The sequence below is a fragment of the Aethalodelphis obliquidens genome, unplaced genomic scaffold (genome assembly GCF_003676395.1).
Source record: "Aethalodelphis obliquidens isolate GAN/ISIS:26980383/991018 unplaced genomic scaffold, ASM367639v1 scaffold63, whole genome shotgun sequence".
In the NCBI taxonomy this organism is placed as follows: Eukaryota; Metazoa; Chordata; class Mammalia; order Artiodactyla; family Delphinidae; genus Aethalodelphis; species Aethalodelphis obliquidens.
In genome coordinates, this window is record NW_020838007.1 from 1,748,688 (window position 1) to 1,764,305 (window position 15,618).

At 65.9% G+C, this 15,618-nt stretch overlaps 1 protein-coding gene and 1 long non-coding RNA gene across 4 annotated transcripts in view; one reads left to right on the forward strand and one right to left on the reverse strand.

Moving 5' to 3' along the window:
• Nucleotides 1-1,901, reverse strand: part of LOC113610541 (uncharacterized) — an 8,005-nt gene extending 6,104 nt beyond the window's left edge. The window contains exons 1-2 of one of the 2 annotated variants that reach the window (XR_003429121.1): nt 1,503-1,901; nt 275-462 (exon numbers count right to left, since the gene is read on the reverse strand). This is a non-coding gene — a long non-coding RNA (uncharacterized LOC113610541). The remainder of the gene's footprint in view (nt 1-274; nt 463-1,502) is intronic. The other variant, XR_003429120.1, reaches the window with a different exon arrangement.
• Nucleotides 1,902-1,980: 79 nt separating this feature from the next.
• SCARF2 (scavenger receptor class F member 2) lies at nt 1,981-13,586 on the forward strand. Of its 2 annotated transcripts, XM_027088787.1 has the most exons (11): nt 1,981-2,244; nt 7,032-7,090; nt 7,193-7,294; nt 7,466-7,985; nt 8,087-8,305; nt 8,436-8,564; nt 9,173-9,276; nt 9,349-9,466; nt 9,738-9,853; nt 10,941-11,093; nt 11,876-13,586. In XM_027088787.1, the coding sequence occupies exons 1-11, from the start codon at nt 2,081-2,083 to the stop codon at nt 12,784-12,786; spliced, it is 2,595 nt and encodes an 864-aa protein (XP_026944588.1). In that variant the 5' UTR covers nt 1,981-2,080; the 3' UTR covers nt 12,787-13,586. The 2 variants fall into 2 exon arrangements, with proteins under 2 accessions (XP_026944588.1, XP_026944590.1); XM_027088789.1 differs by lacking the exon at nt 8,087-8,305 and having other exon boundaries at nt 2,066-2,244.
• The last annotated feature ends 2,032 nt before the right edge of the window (nt 13,587-15,618 follow it).

Here is a 15,618-nt window from a genome sequence, read left to right on the forward strand (position 1 = left end):
ATCCCTTTCTGTCTGCAAAATCCTCACCCTTCAAAGTTGGCCTCCCCCAGGAAGTCATCCCAGTCAGAACCGGTCGGCCCAGGCTCCTGGCTCCCACGGTCTGCATGCTGGTCAGTCATATGGGTGCCTATGAACCCCCAGCTTCCTCAGCCTGGTATTCACCTGGCACAGGCTGGGCAGACAGACGATCGTCCACTCCACCTGCACTCAGTCTCCTGATGGAGATGTGGTGGTTGATACAGACGTGGGCCCTGCCCTCAACACCTGAACTCACCATCAAGTGCAAGGTGGCTGCGACAGGACACAGGCGGGGGGCTGTGGGTCTGAGACGAGGCTGGTGACGGTCCTGTCCTGCGGGCACCAGACACAGGTGGTACACGGATGGGGTGGGTAGAGATTTGTGACATTCAGGCATTCAGGTGTTGCCCCCACAGAGGTGGGGTTGTGGGGCGGGAAGCAGCCCTGGAGAGAGATGAGGGAGTTGGAGATGCCTGTCCATGAACCCAGTCTAGCTAGGGCGATGCCTCTAAAGTCAGGAGCTGGGCAGACAGTGCAGCCACACAGACCTCTGCTGGCCTCCATTGCTGGCAGCCAACGGGGGTTCCATGGGAGGGGCCCGGGCACTGCTGAATTCAGGGCCATGGCCAGGCAGAGCTGCCCAGAAGTGGTTGGCCTTTTTACTTGTCCCAGAGAAGTGTTTGCATTCATGACCACATGGGTGCAACTTCCCTGCCACCCTCCCCAGCTGTGCCTCCGTCCTGCACCAGAATGGCTCAGGGAAGGGCCCTAACCTCCGAAGCTCCCTCCCATCCCGACTTCTGCCAGCCTGGTGATGCCCACAGCCTTGGGCCTTTCAGTGGCCCTTATTCCAGGCCCCCTCCGCCAGCCCCACCCTTCCAGATGGGGCCCCCGCATAACTGAGGCAGGATGCCACCTCCCCTCCTCAGCAGCTGCCCTCTCCCTGCCCAGGCCCTTCCACCAACTCTCAGGTCCTCAAAAGCCCAGCTCATCTTTTCGGGGACCTGTCTGCCCCCCTTTCTGTTCCATCCCCAGCCCTGCCCGTCCTGCCCACCCCATGGGCCTGGGGTTGAGTCTGACCCCTCTGTTTCCTGGGCCCAGGGTTCCTCTTCCTCCTGGTCCCCCTAGGCCCTCCTCACCCCCTTTCTCTGCTGCCCCTGCGCTGCTCTGTGCTGTCACCCCACCCCTCCCGAGGCAGGAGCTCCCACGACTCCAGCCCTGACTCCACCTTCTGGACTTTCTCCTTGGTGACTAGCGGCCTCCAGCCCATCGTCACACCTTGACAGGGGCTGCAGGCAGGGTCTCAGTCCTGGAGCTGTCCCCCCACCACCACCATACCGCCTCCCTCAGCCTCCGACACCTGCCTTTACCTCCATATTCTCTCAGAGCCCGCGCGGAGCCATTCTGCTCCCAACATCTCTCCAGTCTGTTTCTACGGGGGCCCCTTCACCCAGGCCTCTCTGGTCCAGACCGAGTCTACTCACAGGCCTCAAGCATCCGGCTCCGCCGTCGCTGCAGGCTTTGATTGCGCCCGGCGCTCGGGAGGCGCTGACCGCACAGCCGGACATAGAAGGGCCTCACGGGGGGAGCAGAAGCCGGCTTGCAGCCTTGACCTGGAGGTTCCGAGGCGCCGCTGGCCAGGGGGCTTTCGTGCGTCGCGCCTGGTCCCCACCCGCTTCCCGCCCCGGGCCTGGCCTCGCCGGGAGCGCGCAGGGGCCGCTTCTCTGGTGGGTGTCTGGGGAAGGGAGGGAAAGGCAACGCGACCGGTGATTCCTCCGGAGGGCCCCTTCCAAGTTCGCCCCCAAGTTTGCGCGCGGCCGCGTGGGGGCGGGGGCCGCGCGGAGGGGCGGTGGCGCGGCCGGAGGGTGGGGTCTGGCGCGCGGGGCGGGCGCTGCCGCCTGGCCGGCCGCGGCTGGCCCTGGATCAGGGAGCCGATGTGGAATTTCCTGCCCGGCCCGGCGCCCCTCCTGCCGCCCCCCGCCCGGCCGCGCACTCCGCTTCCGGCCGCTCTCGCTGCGGCCGCACCCGCGCCCGCGCCCGCCCCGCGCCTGCCCCGCGCCGCATGGAGGGCGCAGGGCCCCGGGGGGCCGGGCCGGCGCGGCGCCGGGGAGCCGGGGGGCCGCCGCCGCCGCTGCCGCCGCTGCTGCTGCTGTTCTGGCTGCTACCCGGCCCCGCGGCGCCGCAGGAGCTGAGCCCGCGCGGCCGCAACGTGTGCCGCGCGCCCGGGTAGGAGCCGGCCGGGCTGGGGGAGGGGGCCGGAGGGACACCCGGGGCCGGGGGGAGGGGGCGCCCAGGACCTCCCTGAGCCAAACGCGCGGGCCCCTCGGGCCGCCCTCGCTGACCCCGGCTCCGCTCCAGGCCGAGCCCGGGCGCCGGGCCACGACGGTGCGTCTGAGGATACCCTGGGCGAGAAGCGGCCGAGGGTAGAGCGGAGGGCAGCGGACGCCCAGAGGGCTGACACACGGGGTTCGAGATTTCAGACCCAGGAAAAGGGACCCTTGGGCCGGATTGTGAAGGCCGTAAGAAGACGGGAAGCTCATTCCAAGCCCATGGCATGGCATGTGCAAGGGCCCAGACACACGAGTGTGGCTCGAGCCGTGATGGAGGGAGGGTGAGCGTCCAGGAGAGATGGAGCGAGGCTCCTGAGAAGAGGGAGCCGCGGAGGTCTTGAGGCAGGCGAGTCGGAAGGACAGATTTGTGTCCTAGAAAGAGCGGGCGCGGGTGGGAAGAGGGTGGTTATGGAGGTGGGCGTCGAGGAGCCTGAGCTCAGAGTGGCCCAGAAGCGGGAATAGAGAGACAATGACGTGCGCCGGCATCGGGAGGATGGGGGACTCCCGGGTGGGGATACGGGGTGCAGAGGGGCGGCGCAGAGGTGGGCGCCACGAGGAGCCGGGCTGGGGAAGCCAGTGTGGGACAGGAGGGGACAGGCTCTGCCGGAGGGCACCGGGCTCAGGACCTTGCGCGGAGGTCGAAGAGCGCAAGCCAGGACCCAGGAGTGGGCGCAGGAGTCGGAGGACCCGGTCGGTCTGTCAGAGGCCACTGCGAGGTCAAGGGCATCTCCGCGCGGGGGCGAGGAGCCGGCGTGAGGGGGTGCCTTGGCGCGGGCCGGGGGCGCCAGGCAGGCGGGAAGCTGGAGAAGCATCACGGGCTCCTGGCGGGTGCGGTGGGGGCGCCCTGGGCCGCAGGGCCCAGGGAGGCCGCGTCCGGGGGCAGGCGGTCGCGGCAGACAAGGGGCTGTGAGGGGCCGCGCGGGGTTTCCGAGCTCGGATCCCGAGGCGCGCAGACCCCTCCCCGCTGCGAGCCCCGCCTCTGGGGCGGGGGCCGGCCTGGCCCGCCATCTGCTTCACATCGACGCCGCCGCCGCCGCCTCCCGGGCCTCCCGGGCCTCCCCGGCCCCAGGAATGCAGCGGCTGTGGCGGGCGGGGCCGCCTGGGGAGTGGGAGGGCGCGATCGTCGCCGGCCCTGTCCCTCCGCCTCGGCTCTCCTTCCCTGTGGGGGTCCGTGCCGGGGGTGGGGGGTGGGGGGATCCGATGGCAGGCCAGAGCTGTCCGGAGCCTCCTCCACTCCCCCTCTCCCCGAGATGTTCCATCAGGCGGCCTGTTCCAGTAGCCAAGAGCCTGGGTTGGGTTTCAGATCCTGGTGCCACCTCTCCCCATCTGAGTGGCCCCGGGCACAACGCTTAACCTTTCTGGGCCAGTCCATACTCCTGTCCAGTGGGGGGGGTGGTGGTAGAGGAGGGATGACTGTGATCCTGTGTGGAGCTGGTTAATGGGAAAGACGGCACTCCCCCATCCCCCCCAGGGTCTGGACCATCTCTTCATTACCTTCCCAAGGCTGGGCCTTGCCAGGTTCCCATTAGCGTTCCCTCCCTCCGGAGGCAGGAGGACTAGGGCAGGGAGCAGCTCTCAGTCAGTAAAATCCCATACACTTAATGTGTGCAGGCCTGTTGTTGGTGCAGGGATACAGCTGTCCTGTGTGGAGGAGATTTACAGCAAATCATCTGACATCTGGCAAGGGCTGGGGAGGAGGTGTTCAGTTGGGGAGACCCAGTGGGAAGTGATGAGTGAGAGAGGCCTGTGGGAGAGGAGGCAGAGCAGGGTGGCATCTGGGGCAGGGCCCTGAGTGCAGAGGGCCTGTTGGAAGCACAGGAAGGAGCCCTGGGGGCTGGGACAGGGATGGTGGAGGAGAGGCCACAGGGCGATGGGAACCCCCGTGGGCTTTGCACAGAAGAGGGGCAGGATGTGACCTGGGTTGGCTGTCAGGTGGCAGATGAACTGGGGCAGGAGGGCAGAAGGTGGGAGAGAACCAGGGAGGGTGAGGGTGGCTCTCACAAGGCTGGGCGGGGGACAAGTGGCCTGTCCCATCCTAGATCCAGTTTGGAAGGTAGAGCTGGCGTGTTTCTCAGTTGATCCACTCTGGGAGAGAGCAGAGTCCCCTTCCAGCCTCCCAGCCTGGAAGGACAGTCTTTACCCTGAGATGGAGAAGACTCGGGGTGGGAGGGGCTAGTGGGGAGGAGGGCCTCCCTCGAGGCCTCCGAGGCATTGTCAGTGTCTGGATGGGACCTAGGGAGCTTCCTCAGGGAGCTAGAGTGGACAGAGCAGGGGAGGGAGGCGGGGGGTGGGGCAGAAACCAGGGGAGGGGTGCCCAGGGGGGAAGGAGGAGAGTGGGGCAGGCATGGAGTCCCAGGGGGCGTGGAGGCAGAGGAGCTTCCTGTCTGGACTGGGGAGAGAATGGGACAGACACGCACAGTGAGCAGGCAGTGCTCTTGGGGAGCTTTGCTGAGGTGGCTTGGGCAGGTTCAAGATGAAGGTTTAAATCACCGCAGCTTCATTTGCAGTAACAGTGATCTATGGGGGGGCAGCCTGCAGCACAGCCTGCTTGCTGAGGGGCCTGGATTGACACCCCAGGGTCCTTCCCTAGTGTAGGAGCTACCCCTGCACTGGGCCATCTTTCTTGTCATCTCACTTTAATAAGATCTGAGAAAATGGGCCTGCCAACCTAGCCCAGCCTTTTCTGCCAGCCCGTCCCAGAAGGAAAAGTCCCACAGACTCATCCTCCACGTGGGCTCTGTCCTGCAGGGGAGCAGGGTTGTTAGCTCTGTTGGGTGGGGCCTGGGCACCAGCCATGCTGGGAGGACCAGGTGAACTCAGGGACTTCCTAGAGCCTGCTCAGCATGGGCTGGAGCTCACAGCACAGCCTCGGCTGAGCTCATAGTTTGTGCTGGACACATCTTGACTCTCTTAATCCTCCTGCCAAACCTATGGGCCCCATTCTACAGATTTAGCAGCTGGAGCTCAGAGAGGTAAAGTTCTGTGCCCAAGGTCACACAGCAAGTGGCAGACCCAGTCATCCAATCCAGCTTAGTGTGGCCCTAAAACCAGGCTCCCAACCTGATTACAGAGCCATGCAGCCAGGTCGTCCAGGATGGAAGGTGGTCAGTGTTCCTGGGCCATCCCAGCAGGCCATCTGGTGAGGCTGCCTGCAGGAGGGACCTCTACAGAGGCTCTCCATCTGGAGACCTGGGTTCATACTGGCAGAAGAGGCAGGAGGGTGATGGGCCCTCGGACCTGGGTCTCCCTACAGATGGCCATCTCGGAGCTGGGTGGGTGGGGACAATGGGGGCCAGAAAATCCAGGCCTGCTTAGAGTTCCTGTCTCTGGTTTCCAGTTTTATTTGTGGAAAATAAGGTGGCCCATTCCTTGAAGTTTGGGGTTTTATGGATCCTGTTCCCCAGGTCCCATATCTTTGGCCCAAAGGAGAATCCAGCCCTTTCTGGGAGAGGGGGCTCCCTTGGAGTCCGGGGGCCCCATCCAGGGTGTGGTGATCATTTCGAGCTGGGAACGGTTGGGGGGCATCTTCTGAGGGGTGTGATATGGGGCCGCTGCAGCCTTTCCCTTCTCAGGCCATCCCACCTCCACCCCAGGGTGCTCAGGCCCCTCCCACCTCCTCCCATCACCATATCCTGGTTCTAGATTCACATCCTTCCCAAGAGGCCCTCTCCTTTTCTCTGAAGTGTGAATGGTGGCTATGTGCCTTTAGCATTTGGCTGAAGTTCTAGGTCTGATGGGACCCTGCAGAACTGCAGCCTGAGTGTCTGTTCCTTCTCAGCCTCCTTTGCCCCACAGTGTGGGCACACCCCACCTCAGCCCTCATGGCCCTCACCAGTGGCCATGGCTTCACTTGGGCAGGGCCTCCAAACCTTTGTGCCTACACACCCCATAAGCCCAGGCCTTGGGAGGCTGCACCACCCTGATATGGGACACATAAATTTTTTACCTCCTACTGTACCTTGTAAAGCCAAATAAAATTAAACAAGATTTTATGAAAGTTCACGGAGAGGACATTCTAACGTTGCCTTCCTCCAGCCCAAGTCTCGCCCTGGTGCTCTGCAGCCCTCAGTTTTACTTTCCTTACTCAGATGGAGGACTCCCTGGGTGTACCTTGCCCCTCTCCAAGTGGACACCTCGCTGTGTCCACCACACTCAGAGACAACCCATCTGCCTTGGTGTTCCAGTTGGGCATCCAGATGTGCCCACCCGGCCCAGCCAGTCCTGGCACTGCCCAGGTCACGTCATATCTGGATCCCTGACACCCATCTGGCCAGAACCCCACCCCCAGGGATGCCCTAGACCTCCATGTCTGAGCAGGTCCTGGAGGCCCAGGGACCTTTGCCCCACCCCCACCTCACTGCTGCCCCTCTTGGGACATGTGGGGTCTCTTCTCTGGCCTAGTGGATGGGGGAAGAGGGCACAGATCAGGAGGAGTGGCGAGACCCCTTGTAGAGGGAACTGGGAAGTTCTTGGAGGTGGTCTGCCATCTGCCGCCTCCCAGTGTCCGCTCTAGAGGGCTGGAATTTGTGTCTTATTCGCTTCGAGTCTCCCAAACCTACAGCAGTGCCGGGCACACATGAGGGCCTTTATAACCACCTCCCTAGGGCAGGGTGGAGGTTACTGGGGGACCCAGCGAGGACTAGGAGTGGGTCCCGAGCTCAGGCGCCCTCTCTCTGCCTGCAGCTCCCAGGAGCTCACTTGCTGCGCCGGCTGGAGGCAGCAGGGGGACGAGTGTGGGATCGGTGAGTAGGGCACCCTGGGACTTGGGCAGGGGGCGGGGTCACGGAGAGGAGGGATAGTGTGGGGGCTGAACTCGGGACAACTTGGGCGCGTCTCGTCCGCAGCTGTGTGCGAAGGCAACTCCACGTGCTCGGAGAACGAGGTGTGCGTGCGGCCGGGCGAGTGCCGCTGCCGCCATGGCTACTTCGGTGCCAACTGCGACACCAGTGAGCGCGGATTGTGGCGGGCGGGGCAGTGGGGCAGGATCCCAGAGATGGGCGGGGCCTGAGTCGGGAGTGGGTCCCCGGGGGCGGGGGGCTGGACGCGGGCAGGTTCGGGCTGGGTCTGGGCCCCGTCGCGAGCACCTGGGCTTCCCACCCTCTCCGCTCGCTCTGCAGAGTGCCCGCGCCAGTTCTGGGGTCCCGACTGCAAGGAGCTGTGTGTCTGCCACCCACACGGGCAGTGCGAGGACGTGACGGGCCAGTGTACATGTCATGCGCGGCGCTGGGGCGCACGCTGCGAGCATGCGTGCCAATGCCAGCACGGCGCGTGCCACCCGCGGAGCGGCGCGTGTCGCTGCGAGCCTGGCTGGTGGGGCCCACAGTGCGCCAGCGCGTGCTACTGTAGCGCCACGTCGCGCTGCGACCCACAGACGGGCGCGTGCCTCTGCCACGCAGGCTGGTGGGGCCGCAGCTGCAACAACCAGTGTGCCTGCAACACGTCGCCGTGCGAGCAACAGAGCGGCCGCTGCCAGTGCCGCGAGCGCACGTTCGGCGCGCGCTGCGAGCGCTATTGCCAGTGCTTCCGCGGCCGCTGCCATCCGGTGGACGGCACGTGCGCGTGCGAGCCCGGTTACCGGGGCAAGTACTGCCGCGAGCCTTGCCCTGCCGGCTTCTACGGCCTGGGCTGCCGCCGCCGGTAAGCGCGGGCCCCGGCCAGGGAGGGAGAGGAGGGGCAGGCGCCGAGGGAGCCGGGGTGAGGCGGCCGGGACCCCGCCTAGCCTCCTGCCCCTTCCCCAGATGCGGCCAGTGCAAGGGCCAGCAGCCATGCACGGTGGCCGAGGGCCGTTGCCTGACGTGCGAGCCCGGCTGGAACGGCACCAAGTGCGACCAGCCGTGCGCCACCGGTTTCTACGGCGAGGGCTGCGGCCACCGCTGCCCGCCGTGTCGCGACGGGCACGCCTGCAACCACGTCACCGGCAAGTGCACGCGCTGCAACGCGGGCTGGATCGGTGACCGGTGAGCAACCCGTGTCCGCCTCAGACACACAGCCCCCAGCCGGCCTCCCCCGATTGCCCTCCACGGAGGGCTCTGTGGGCTTAAGGGTCGTTTGCCTGTTTCCGCTGACGCCTCCTCCCCGCGTTCCGAGGTGTGAGACCAAGTGCAGCAATGGCACCTACGGCGAGGACTGCGCGTTCGTGTGCGCCGACTGCGGCAGCGGCCACTGCGACTTCCAGTCGGGACGTTGCCTGTGCAGCCCGGGCGTCCACGGGCCCCAGTGAGTGCCCGGGGACCCAAGGGGTTTGAGGGGTCTGTATCCGGCACTGGGCTCCAGCCAGACCCCAGGTGCTGCTGCGTTGGCCGACCAGGCGGGACCCAGGCTTGGCCCCTCAGCCTTGGCCCCCATACTTCAGCTAGGGAGAGACAACAGGCTCTTTGGGGCAGCTTCCTGCCCTGGGTGGAGCCAGATCTCGAGCGGGATCTAGCAACCAGGTCAGCCTGTGGCCAGTGGGTTCCTTGAGGGCTGCAGGGCTGAGGTGACCCGGAGATGATGTGGAATGAGCAGGGACCTCCACGTACAGCCAAGGGTCTCGTCTGGCAGCCCCTTTTCCCCCCACAGAAGAGTCAGCCCCAGCAATGGGCACTGCGGCCAGTGTCCACGGCCCGTCCCCTAGACTCCGTCCCACTGGAGTGCACACATTTGTTGCCAAAACATTGATCGCTCAGGGTGTGCTGGAGGTGGGGGTGGGCTGCAGTCCCTAGAGAATGGAGAACCCGGGGCCGGGCCGGGGCTGGCTGGCCGCGGGGGCGAGGGCGGGAGGCGTAACCGAGGGCCGCTTGGCTCTCCCAGACCCCACGCCCCTCCCTGACCTCGCGCCCCCGCAGCTGTAACCTGACTTGCCCGCCCGGGCTCCACGGCGTGGACTGCGCCCAGGCCTGCAGCTGCCACGAGGACTCGTGCGACCCGGTTACCGGTGCCTGCCGCCTGGGTGAGTGGGTGAGGGCGACCCGGCGGGGGCGCGGGGGCTGCCGGCACCTCGCTGACCCTGTGACCCCCACAGAGACCAACCAGCGAAAGGGTGTGATGGGTGCGGGCGCGCTGCTCGCCCTGCTCCTCGGCCTGCTGCTCTCGCTGCTCGGCTGCTGCTGCGCCTGCCGCGGCAAGGACCCCGCGCGCGGGTGAGGCTTCCAGCTCCCTCCCTTCCCCGGTTCCGGCCGTGCGGGGACTGCAGCGCGGCGCGCCGTTCCCGGCCCCGCCCTGGGGGGCCCCACCCTTCGTTAGCTCAGGCCCCGCCCTCCTTGAGGTTCTGCTCCCTTGGGCCTCTCCCGGCCTTAGGCCCCGCCCCACCGCTCAGGCCTCTCCCTCCCTGTGGGTGGGCTCCCACGGGCTAGCCCCGCCCCTCTGGAACAGGCACGGCCCCGCCCCTTCGCTCAGCCCCCGCCCCCGCAGGGAGCTCTCGCTTGGGAGGAAGAAGGCGCCGCAGCGCCTATGCGGGCGCTTCAGCCGCATCAGCATGAAGTTGCCCCGGATCCCTCTCCGCAGGCAGAAGCTGCCCAAGGTCGTAGGTAAGGAGTCTCCGGGGAACACCCCCCGACGCAGGAGGCTGCTGGGAAATGGGTGTGACGGGGTCGGTGTAGGAACTGCGGGGCCTTGAGTGTCGATGTGGGGGCGTGGGCAGGTGCGACCAGGGGGAGGAAAGAAGGATTGCGGATGCAGGGGAGCCCTGGAGGAAGGCAGGGGTCCTACGTGTGCGGGCAGGTGTGGGCCCTGTCTCGGTGACTGTGAGTAACTGCATGTGTGGTGTGGTGGGGCAGTGTGGACTGGACATCCGCGGCCGGTAGGCCCCCGCAGTCTGCGGGAGTGAGTACACTGTCGGTCCTGATGCGAGCTGCAGGTGGACGCGGGCACCTGTGAGTGGGAATGCCCTGCCACAGGAAGACCCACCCCCGGCCCGGATCCCCAGCTGTGCCCTGGGTCTTTCCTGGAAAGTGGGCAGGCTGGTCCCTCGGCCCCCACCCTACCTCAGGACGGGGCTGGGTGCGGGGCGATGCTGCTTCTCTCCTTCTGCCTGCACTGACTCACACCGGGGTGGAGTCTCTCTGCGTCTTTCCCACTTGTTTCCAAAGATGAGGGGGATGGGGAGATGAAGTCTCCTGGGAGGTAAAGATGCAGACAGCTGAGAAAACCCCTGGGCCCACTCAGCAGAGTGGGATTTATGGGCACAGATGTGGGGGCTGGAACCCACATCCCATTTGTGAGAGGGGGACGGGCTGGCCAGCCTCTGGGATTCCCCCGTTGTGGGGTCTATGTCTGTGGAGGCCGTGCCTAGGGGTGCAGCCTGCTGAGACGGCTGAGGCAAAGGGTGGCTTCACCACTGCACATTTGCATTCAAAAACTGCTGCAAGACAGGGTCTGAAGCGTGGCTTGGAGGCCCTGATGGGCTCTCCCAGCTAGGTGCTCTCTTTTCCCAACTTTCGGCCCGACCTCACTCAGCTCCCTGGCCGTACACTAGCCTGTTGAATTGCCTGTCCCACCCACTATCTTGGGGTAGGGCTGGCTTGGGTCCCTCCATCATTTGTGGCAGGAGGGCTGGCGAGGGCACTGGCTGGGAGAGGCGGGGCCCCTGGCAGCTATGCCTCCCTCCTTCCCCAGTGGCCCATCACGACCTGGATAACACGCTCAACTGCAGCTTCCTGGAGCCACCCTCGGGGCTGGAGCAGCCCTCGCCATCATGGTCTTCCCGGGCCTCCTTCTCCTCCTTTGACACCACGGATGAAGGCCCCGTATACTGTGTACCCCACGAGGGTGAGTGCCCCTCTGCTTGGGGTGAGGATCCCTCTCGCTCTGACCCAGTGAAAGGTTCCAGCTGAAATTTCTGTGCTCTAAGAGACAGGCAGCATGGGGAGGAAGGGCTAGTGATGCTGTTAACTGGGGGTTGGATACACAGTTGAGGTTGCAGAGTGGGCTTCTTTGCTGCCCAGCACCAGACTGGGGTAGGGTCTGGGGAGGTAGCCACAGCCCAGGTTCACTTCTGGGGAGACCAGGCAGAGAAAATTCCGGGCCTGGGGAGGAGGTGGCAGAGGAGACAGGAAATGGGGTTTGCAGGATATGGGGACACACTTTCACCTGAAGCCTTGGCTCACAAACATCAAGAAGCAGCCTGAATAGCTGGGCTTCTGGCCTCTCTCTTCCCCAGACCACCCCCGTGAATGACTTTGGGCAGGTGACTAACCTCTGAGCCTTAGAAGGCCTTTCTCTTAAAGAAGGACTATGAATCGAGGGTCAAATGTGGTGATGGTGGCCCCCCAGGCTGGGGATGTGGTGGGGGAGGGGTGCGAGTCCAGGCCGAGTTGGGGCTGCAACCCAGGAATTAGCCCCACTACCCCAGCCCTCCACCTCCGGGGCTCTGAGCTAAGTTTGTGGTCAGTGCAGTGAATGTGCCAGGCATGTCTGGATGCCACGGCGACTGAGCGCCAGCTGGGGCGGGAAGAGGAGGGGAGGCGGGGCGCCAGCGAGGGTTTGCTCTTGGAGGCTGGGGGGCCAAGCTCTTTCCAGAGGAGGTGACCGCCCCGCTCGTCCCTTGTCAGAGGCGGCAACCGAGAGCCGGGACGCGGAGGTCCCCATCGCCCCAGCCACTGCCCCTAACGAGGCGCTGGCTTCGTCCCCTGCACCGGTGACTACGCCCGCGGAGGAGGCCACGCCCCTCCGCGCGTCCTCCGACAGCGAGCGGTCAGCGTCGAGCGGGGACGGGCCTGGCGGGGCGCTGTATGCGCGTGTGGCCCGGCGTGAGGCCCGGCCGGCCCGGGTCCGGGGCGAGGCCCGAGGCCTGTCGCTTTCGCCATCGCCCGAGCGCAGGAAGCCACCGCCGCCCGACCCCGCCACCAAGCCCAAGGTGTCCTGGATCCACGGCAAGCACGGTGCCGCCGCCGCGCGTGCGCCGTCGCCGCCACCCGCGGGCCCCGAGGCCGCTCCCAGCCCCAGCAAGAGGAAACGGACGCCCAGCGACACATCGGCGCGGCCGGACGAGCCCTGCAACCCTAGGGCCCGCGACCCGACGCCGCGACCCCCGGGGCTGGCAGAGGAGGGGCCGGCCCTCGCCGCACCCTCGCCGCCCCGGGCTCGAGCGCGGGGCCGTGGCCCTGGCCTCTCAGAGCCCACGGACGCTGGCGGTCCCCCGCGCAGCGCACCTGAGGCCGCCTCCATGCTGGCCGCCGAGCTGCGCGACAAGACTCGCAGCCTGGGCCGCGCCGAGGGGGCCGTGGGCACGCAGGGCCCCCGAGAGAAGCCGGCGCCGCCGCAGAAGGCCAAGCGCTCGGTGCCTCCCGCCTCGCCGGTCCGCGCGCCCCCCGCGCCCGAGGCCCCAGGGCCCGAGAAGGCGGCAGCGGGCGCACCCGGATCCGACACCCCCCGAAAGAAGACCCCCATCCAGAAGCCGCCTCGTAAGAAGAGCCGGGAGGTGGCGGGCGAGCCGGGCCGAGCGGGCGCGCCCACCCTGTAGTAGGTCGGCCCCGCCGTGCCTGCAGCTCCTCGGCTTAGCAGCGCTGCTTGTCACCCCGCGTCCCGTGCGCGCCCGGCGTCTCCCGCGGGGGCCCCAGCCCAGAGCAGCCTGGCGGGAGGCTGCGTCTCACTGGCTCAGGCCCAACGGCCCTCCTGGATGGGGTCCCGCGCTCGGGCAGGAAGCCCCATCCCAGTGGCTAAGGCCTGACAGACGCTTTGCTGGCCCCTCCCTTCCCATGGCCTGCCTGTGGAGGGCTCCCACCAGCCCGGGTCTCAAAGGCCAAGGGCAGGAGGGCTCTGCCTAAAGAACACCTCTTACTGGCCAAGAGTGCCTTGGCTGGGTCACCTTCTCACTGGCTGAGGCCAGAAGCACTTCCACCCTGGCAGTCTCTCTCTGGCCAGGGCCTGGCGCCTCTGGCTGGAGGTTCCCTTCTGTGACCCTAGCCAGAGGCTACTTCCACTGGCCGAGCCCCAGGGCATCTGGTTGACCGGAGCCTGGGGAGGAGGGCTGGTCTCTGCTCCTCAGGAGGCTTGGCTGTCTCCCCACCCACCCCAGCCCCACCCACGCTCTCCCAGCCCCAGCCTCCCCAGCCCTGGCCCCTCTGCTGTCGAGCTGGTTTTGATGGCCTCCCACCACCCCACATGCCTGGGAATCCGAGGGGCAACTCCAGTGGCCTGTGGAGATGTATTTATAGGCCCCCGGCAGGGCTGCTCCCACCCCATCCGGGTGCCCCAGGATGGGCTCCTCCCGGCAGGGGCTTGGCCAAAGCTTTCTTAATAAAGTGCCTTTTTTCTCCCCGTGCTCTGACTGCTTCCTATCTGCGGGCCTCTTGACGAGGATGTCCCCCCCAAAGAAACTGTGCCAGGATCCCTCGACCCAAGTGGAGCCTGGGAGCCCAGGTGTGGGTCTCCCAGGACTATGTTGGAAGTGGGTCATGTCCATCTGCCCATCCTTCACCTATTTATCAAGTTTATTGGCCACCCACCTCGGCCCACCCCATCCTGGACTGGCAACCTGGGATGAAGGGTGTGTAGGAGCAGATAGAGTGGCACCCTTGGCTACGAGGAAGGAGCCAGCGCATGGGGCTGCTTCTGCCCTGCACCTTCCCCACTGCCCACTGCTGTTATACTTGGGGCCTCGAGCTGTTTGGTGTGGCTGGGGCGGGTCAGAGGCTGGGGCCAGGGGGTAGTGGGCCACGGGCACAGCCTCCAGCCGGGCCGCATCTGGCACAAACAAGACAGTCTGGCACCACACAGAGCCCCGCTGTCCATCTCAATGGGCTCCCTGTCCTCAGCCGGAAACTCTCCCGGCCCGAGAGGTGGGGGGAGGGGGAGAGCCCGCCTGGCCCAGAGCCCTGGCTGGCCCTGCTGGCAGTGCCCCCCCTCCCCTGCTCCCCCGCCCAACCTCGGCCTGCTCCCACTCTGGCCTGGCCTTCTTTCTGTGGCCATTTGTCCTAATGTCTTCACTGCTTCTGGCCCTCAGATGGCCTCGCAAGTGACCTTCCTGAGCTCCAAAGCCTCACTTTTCTACCGTGTCCGCTGTCCCTCATCCATCTGGGCTCCTCCCATCTCGCTGCCTCTGCCTAGCAGGCCTCTTCCTCACCTTTTGCTGCCAGCTCTTTCGATCAGGAGATTCTGCCAAGATTCTCCATTTATCTCCCCATCCCCGCCCCATAGGCCCCAGCACGACCAGAGTCTGGCCAGTGCTGGCAGCTCAGGGATCTCACCTGGCAAGTCTCTTGCCCTCTGGCCAGATGCCACGTGGAGGTAAACGTCAGTGACATGTACAGGGGCTGAGCCACCTGAGTGGAGATGGCCTCATGGCACAGGCGGGACATCTGGCGTGGCTCCCGTGGCCGTAGTCCCTGCATCTGGCCTGGTCAGGCAGCACGTGGAAGGCAGGCTCCCTGTCCCCGGGGCACGCACCTTCCCTCGAGCCAGCTGGGCACCCTCCCAGCTGTGGCCCTGCGCCTGGCCAGCCTCATCCCTTCTGGCACCAGGCCATGCTGGCTGCCGGGGCTCAGAACACAGGCTTAACGTCAGCCAGGAGGGGCAGCTGCCCAGCTGGGCTCAGCAAGGGCAGGGCAGTGGCTGAGGAAGGTGGTAGAGGGCAGTGAGGTGGTTCGGGCCACAGTCTTGCCATGTACCCCCCACCCACCATGTGCCACCCTGCCGCTCCCCAACCCCTGAACCCCTGCTCCAGCTCGCCTGCTCCCTGGCCTGGATCAGCACTGTGTGGGGCGACCAGAGCTGTCGCATCGGCCAGGCCTTTCCTGAGGCCCCTCCGCCGCCTGCTCTGGGAGCCTCCAGGCATCCAAGACCCTGAGCTTCAGGAGCCCCTCTGTGTGGGTGCCTCACAGAGCAGGAGCACCTCCCGCACTTCTGGCAGCCAGCCCTGCCACCCTGGGGGCCAGATGCTGTGGCCTGGAGACCAGGCAGGACCTGGCCCAAGAAACCCCCCAGGATGATCCGGTAGCCGCCTGGAGAGGGAGCTGCTGGGACCCCCTCCCCACCCCCATAGGCCTGCAGCAGTGCTAGCTCCCAGGGCAGGCGCCACAAAAGGGAACCGCGGCTGCTGGAACCTCCGTTGCCATGGGGACGAGGACCACAGGACCCACATCTGGTAGCGATTGAGGAGGAAAAATTATGAGTCGTGGAAAACGCAAATATTTTTTGTAGCACAGAGCACAAAGGAGCGGGAGGAATGTGGGACTGGAGAAGGCCTGAGCCCTGCCGGCTTTCAGGCGGGGACAGAGAACATATCACACAGAGGCAGAGCTACACCTACACACACACACACACACACACACACACACACACACACACACACACA

Coding starts and splice junctions, on each gene's coding strand:
- SCARF2 (XM_027088787.1), top strand. CDS start 2,081: ATGGAGGGCGCAGGGCCCCGGGGGGCCGGGCCGGCGCGGCGCCGGGGA. Junction 7,986..8,086: donor GGCCTGGGCTGCCGCCGCCG/GTAAGCGCGGGC, acceptor CCCCTTCCCCAG/ATGCGGCCAGTGCAAGGGCC. Junction 9,277..9,348: donor TACCGGTGCCTGCCGCCTGG/GTGAGTGGGTGA, acceptor TGACCCCCACAG/AGACCAACCAGCGAAAGGGT.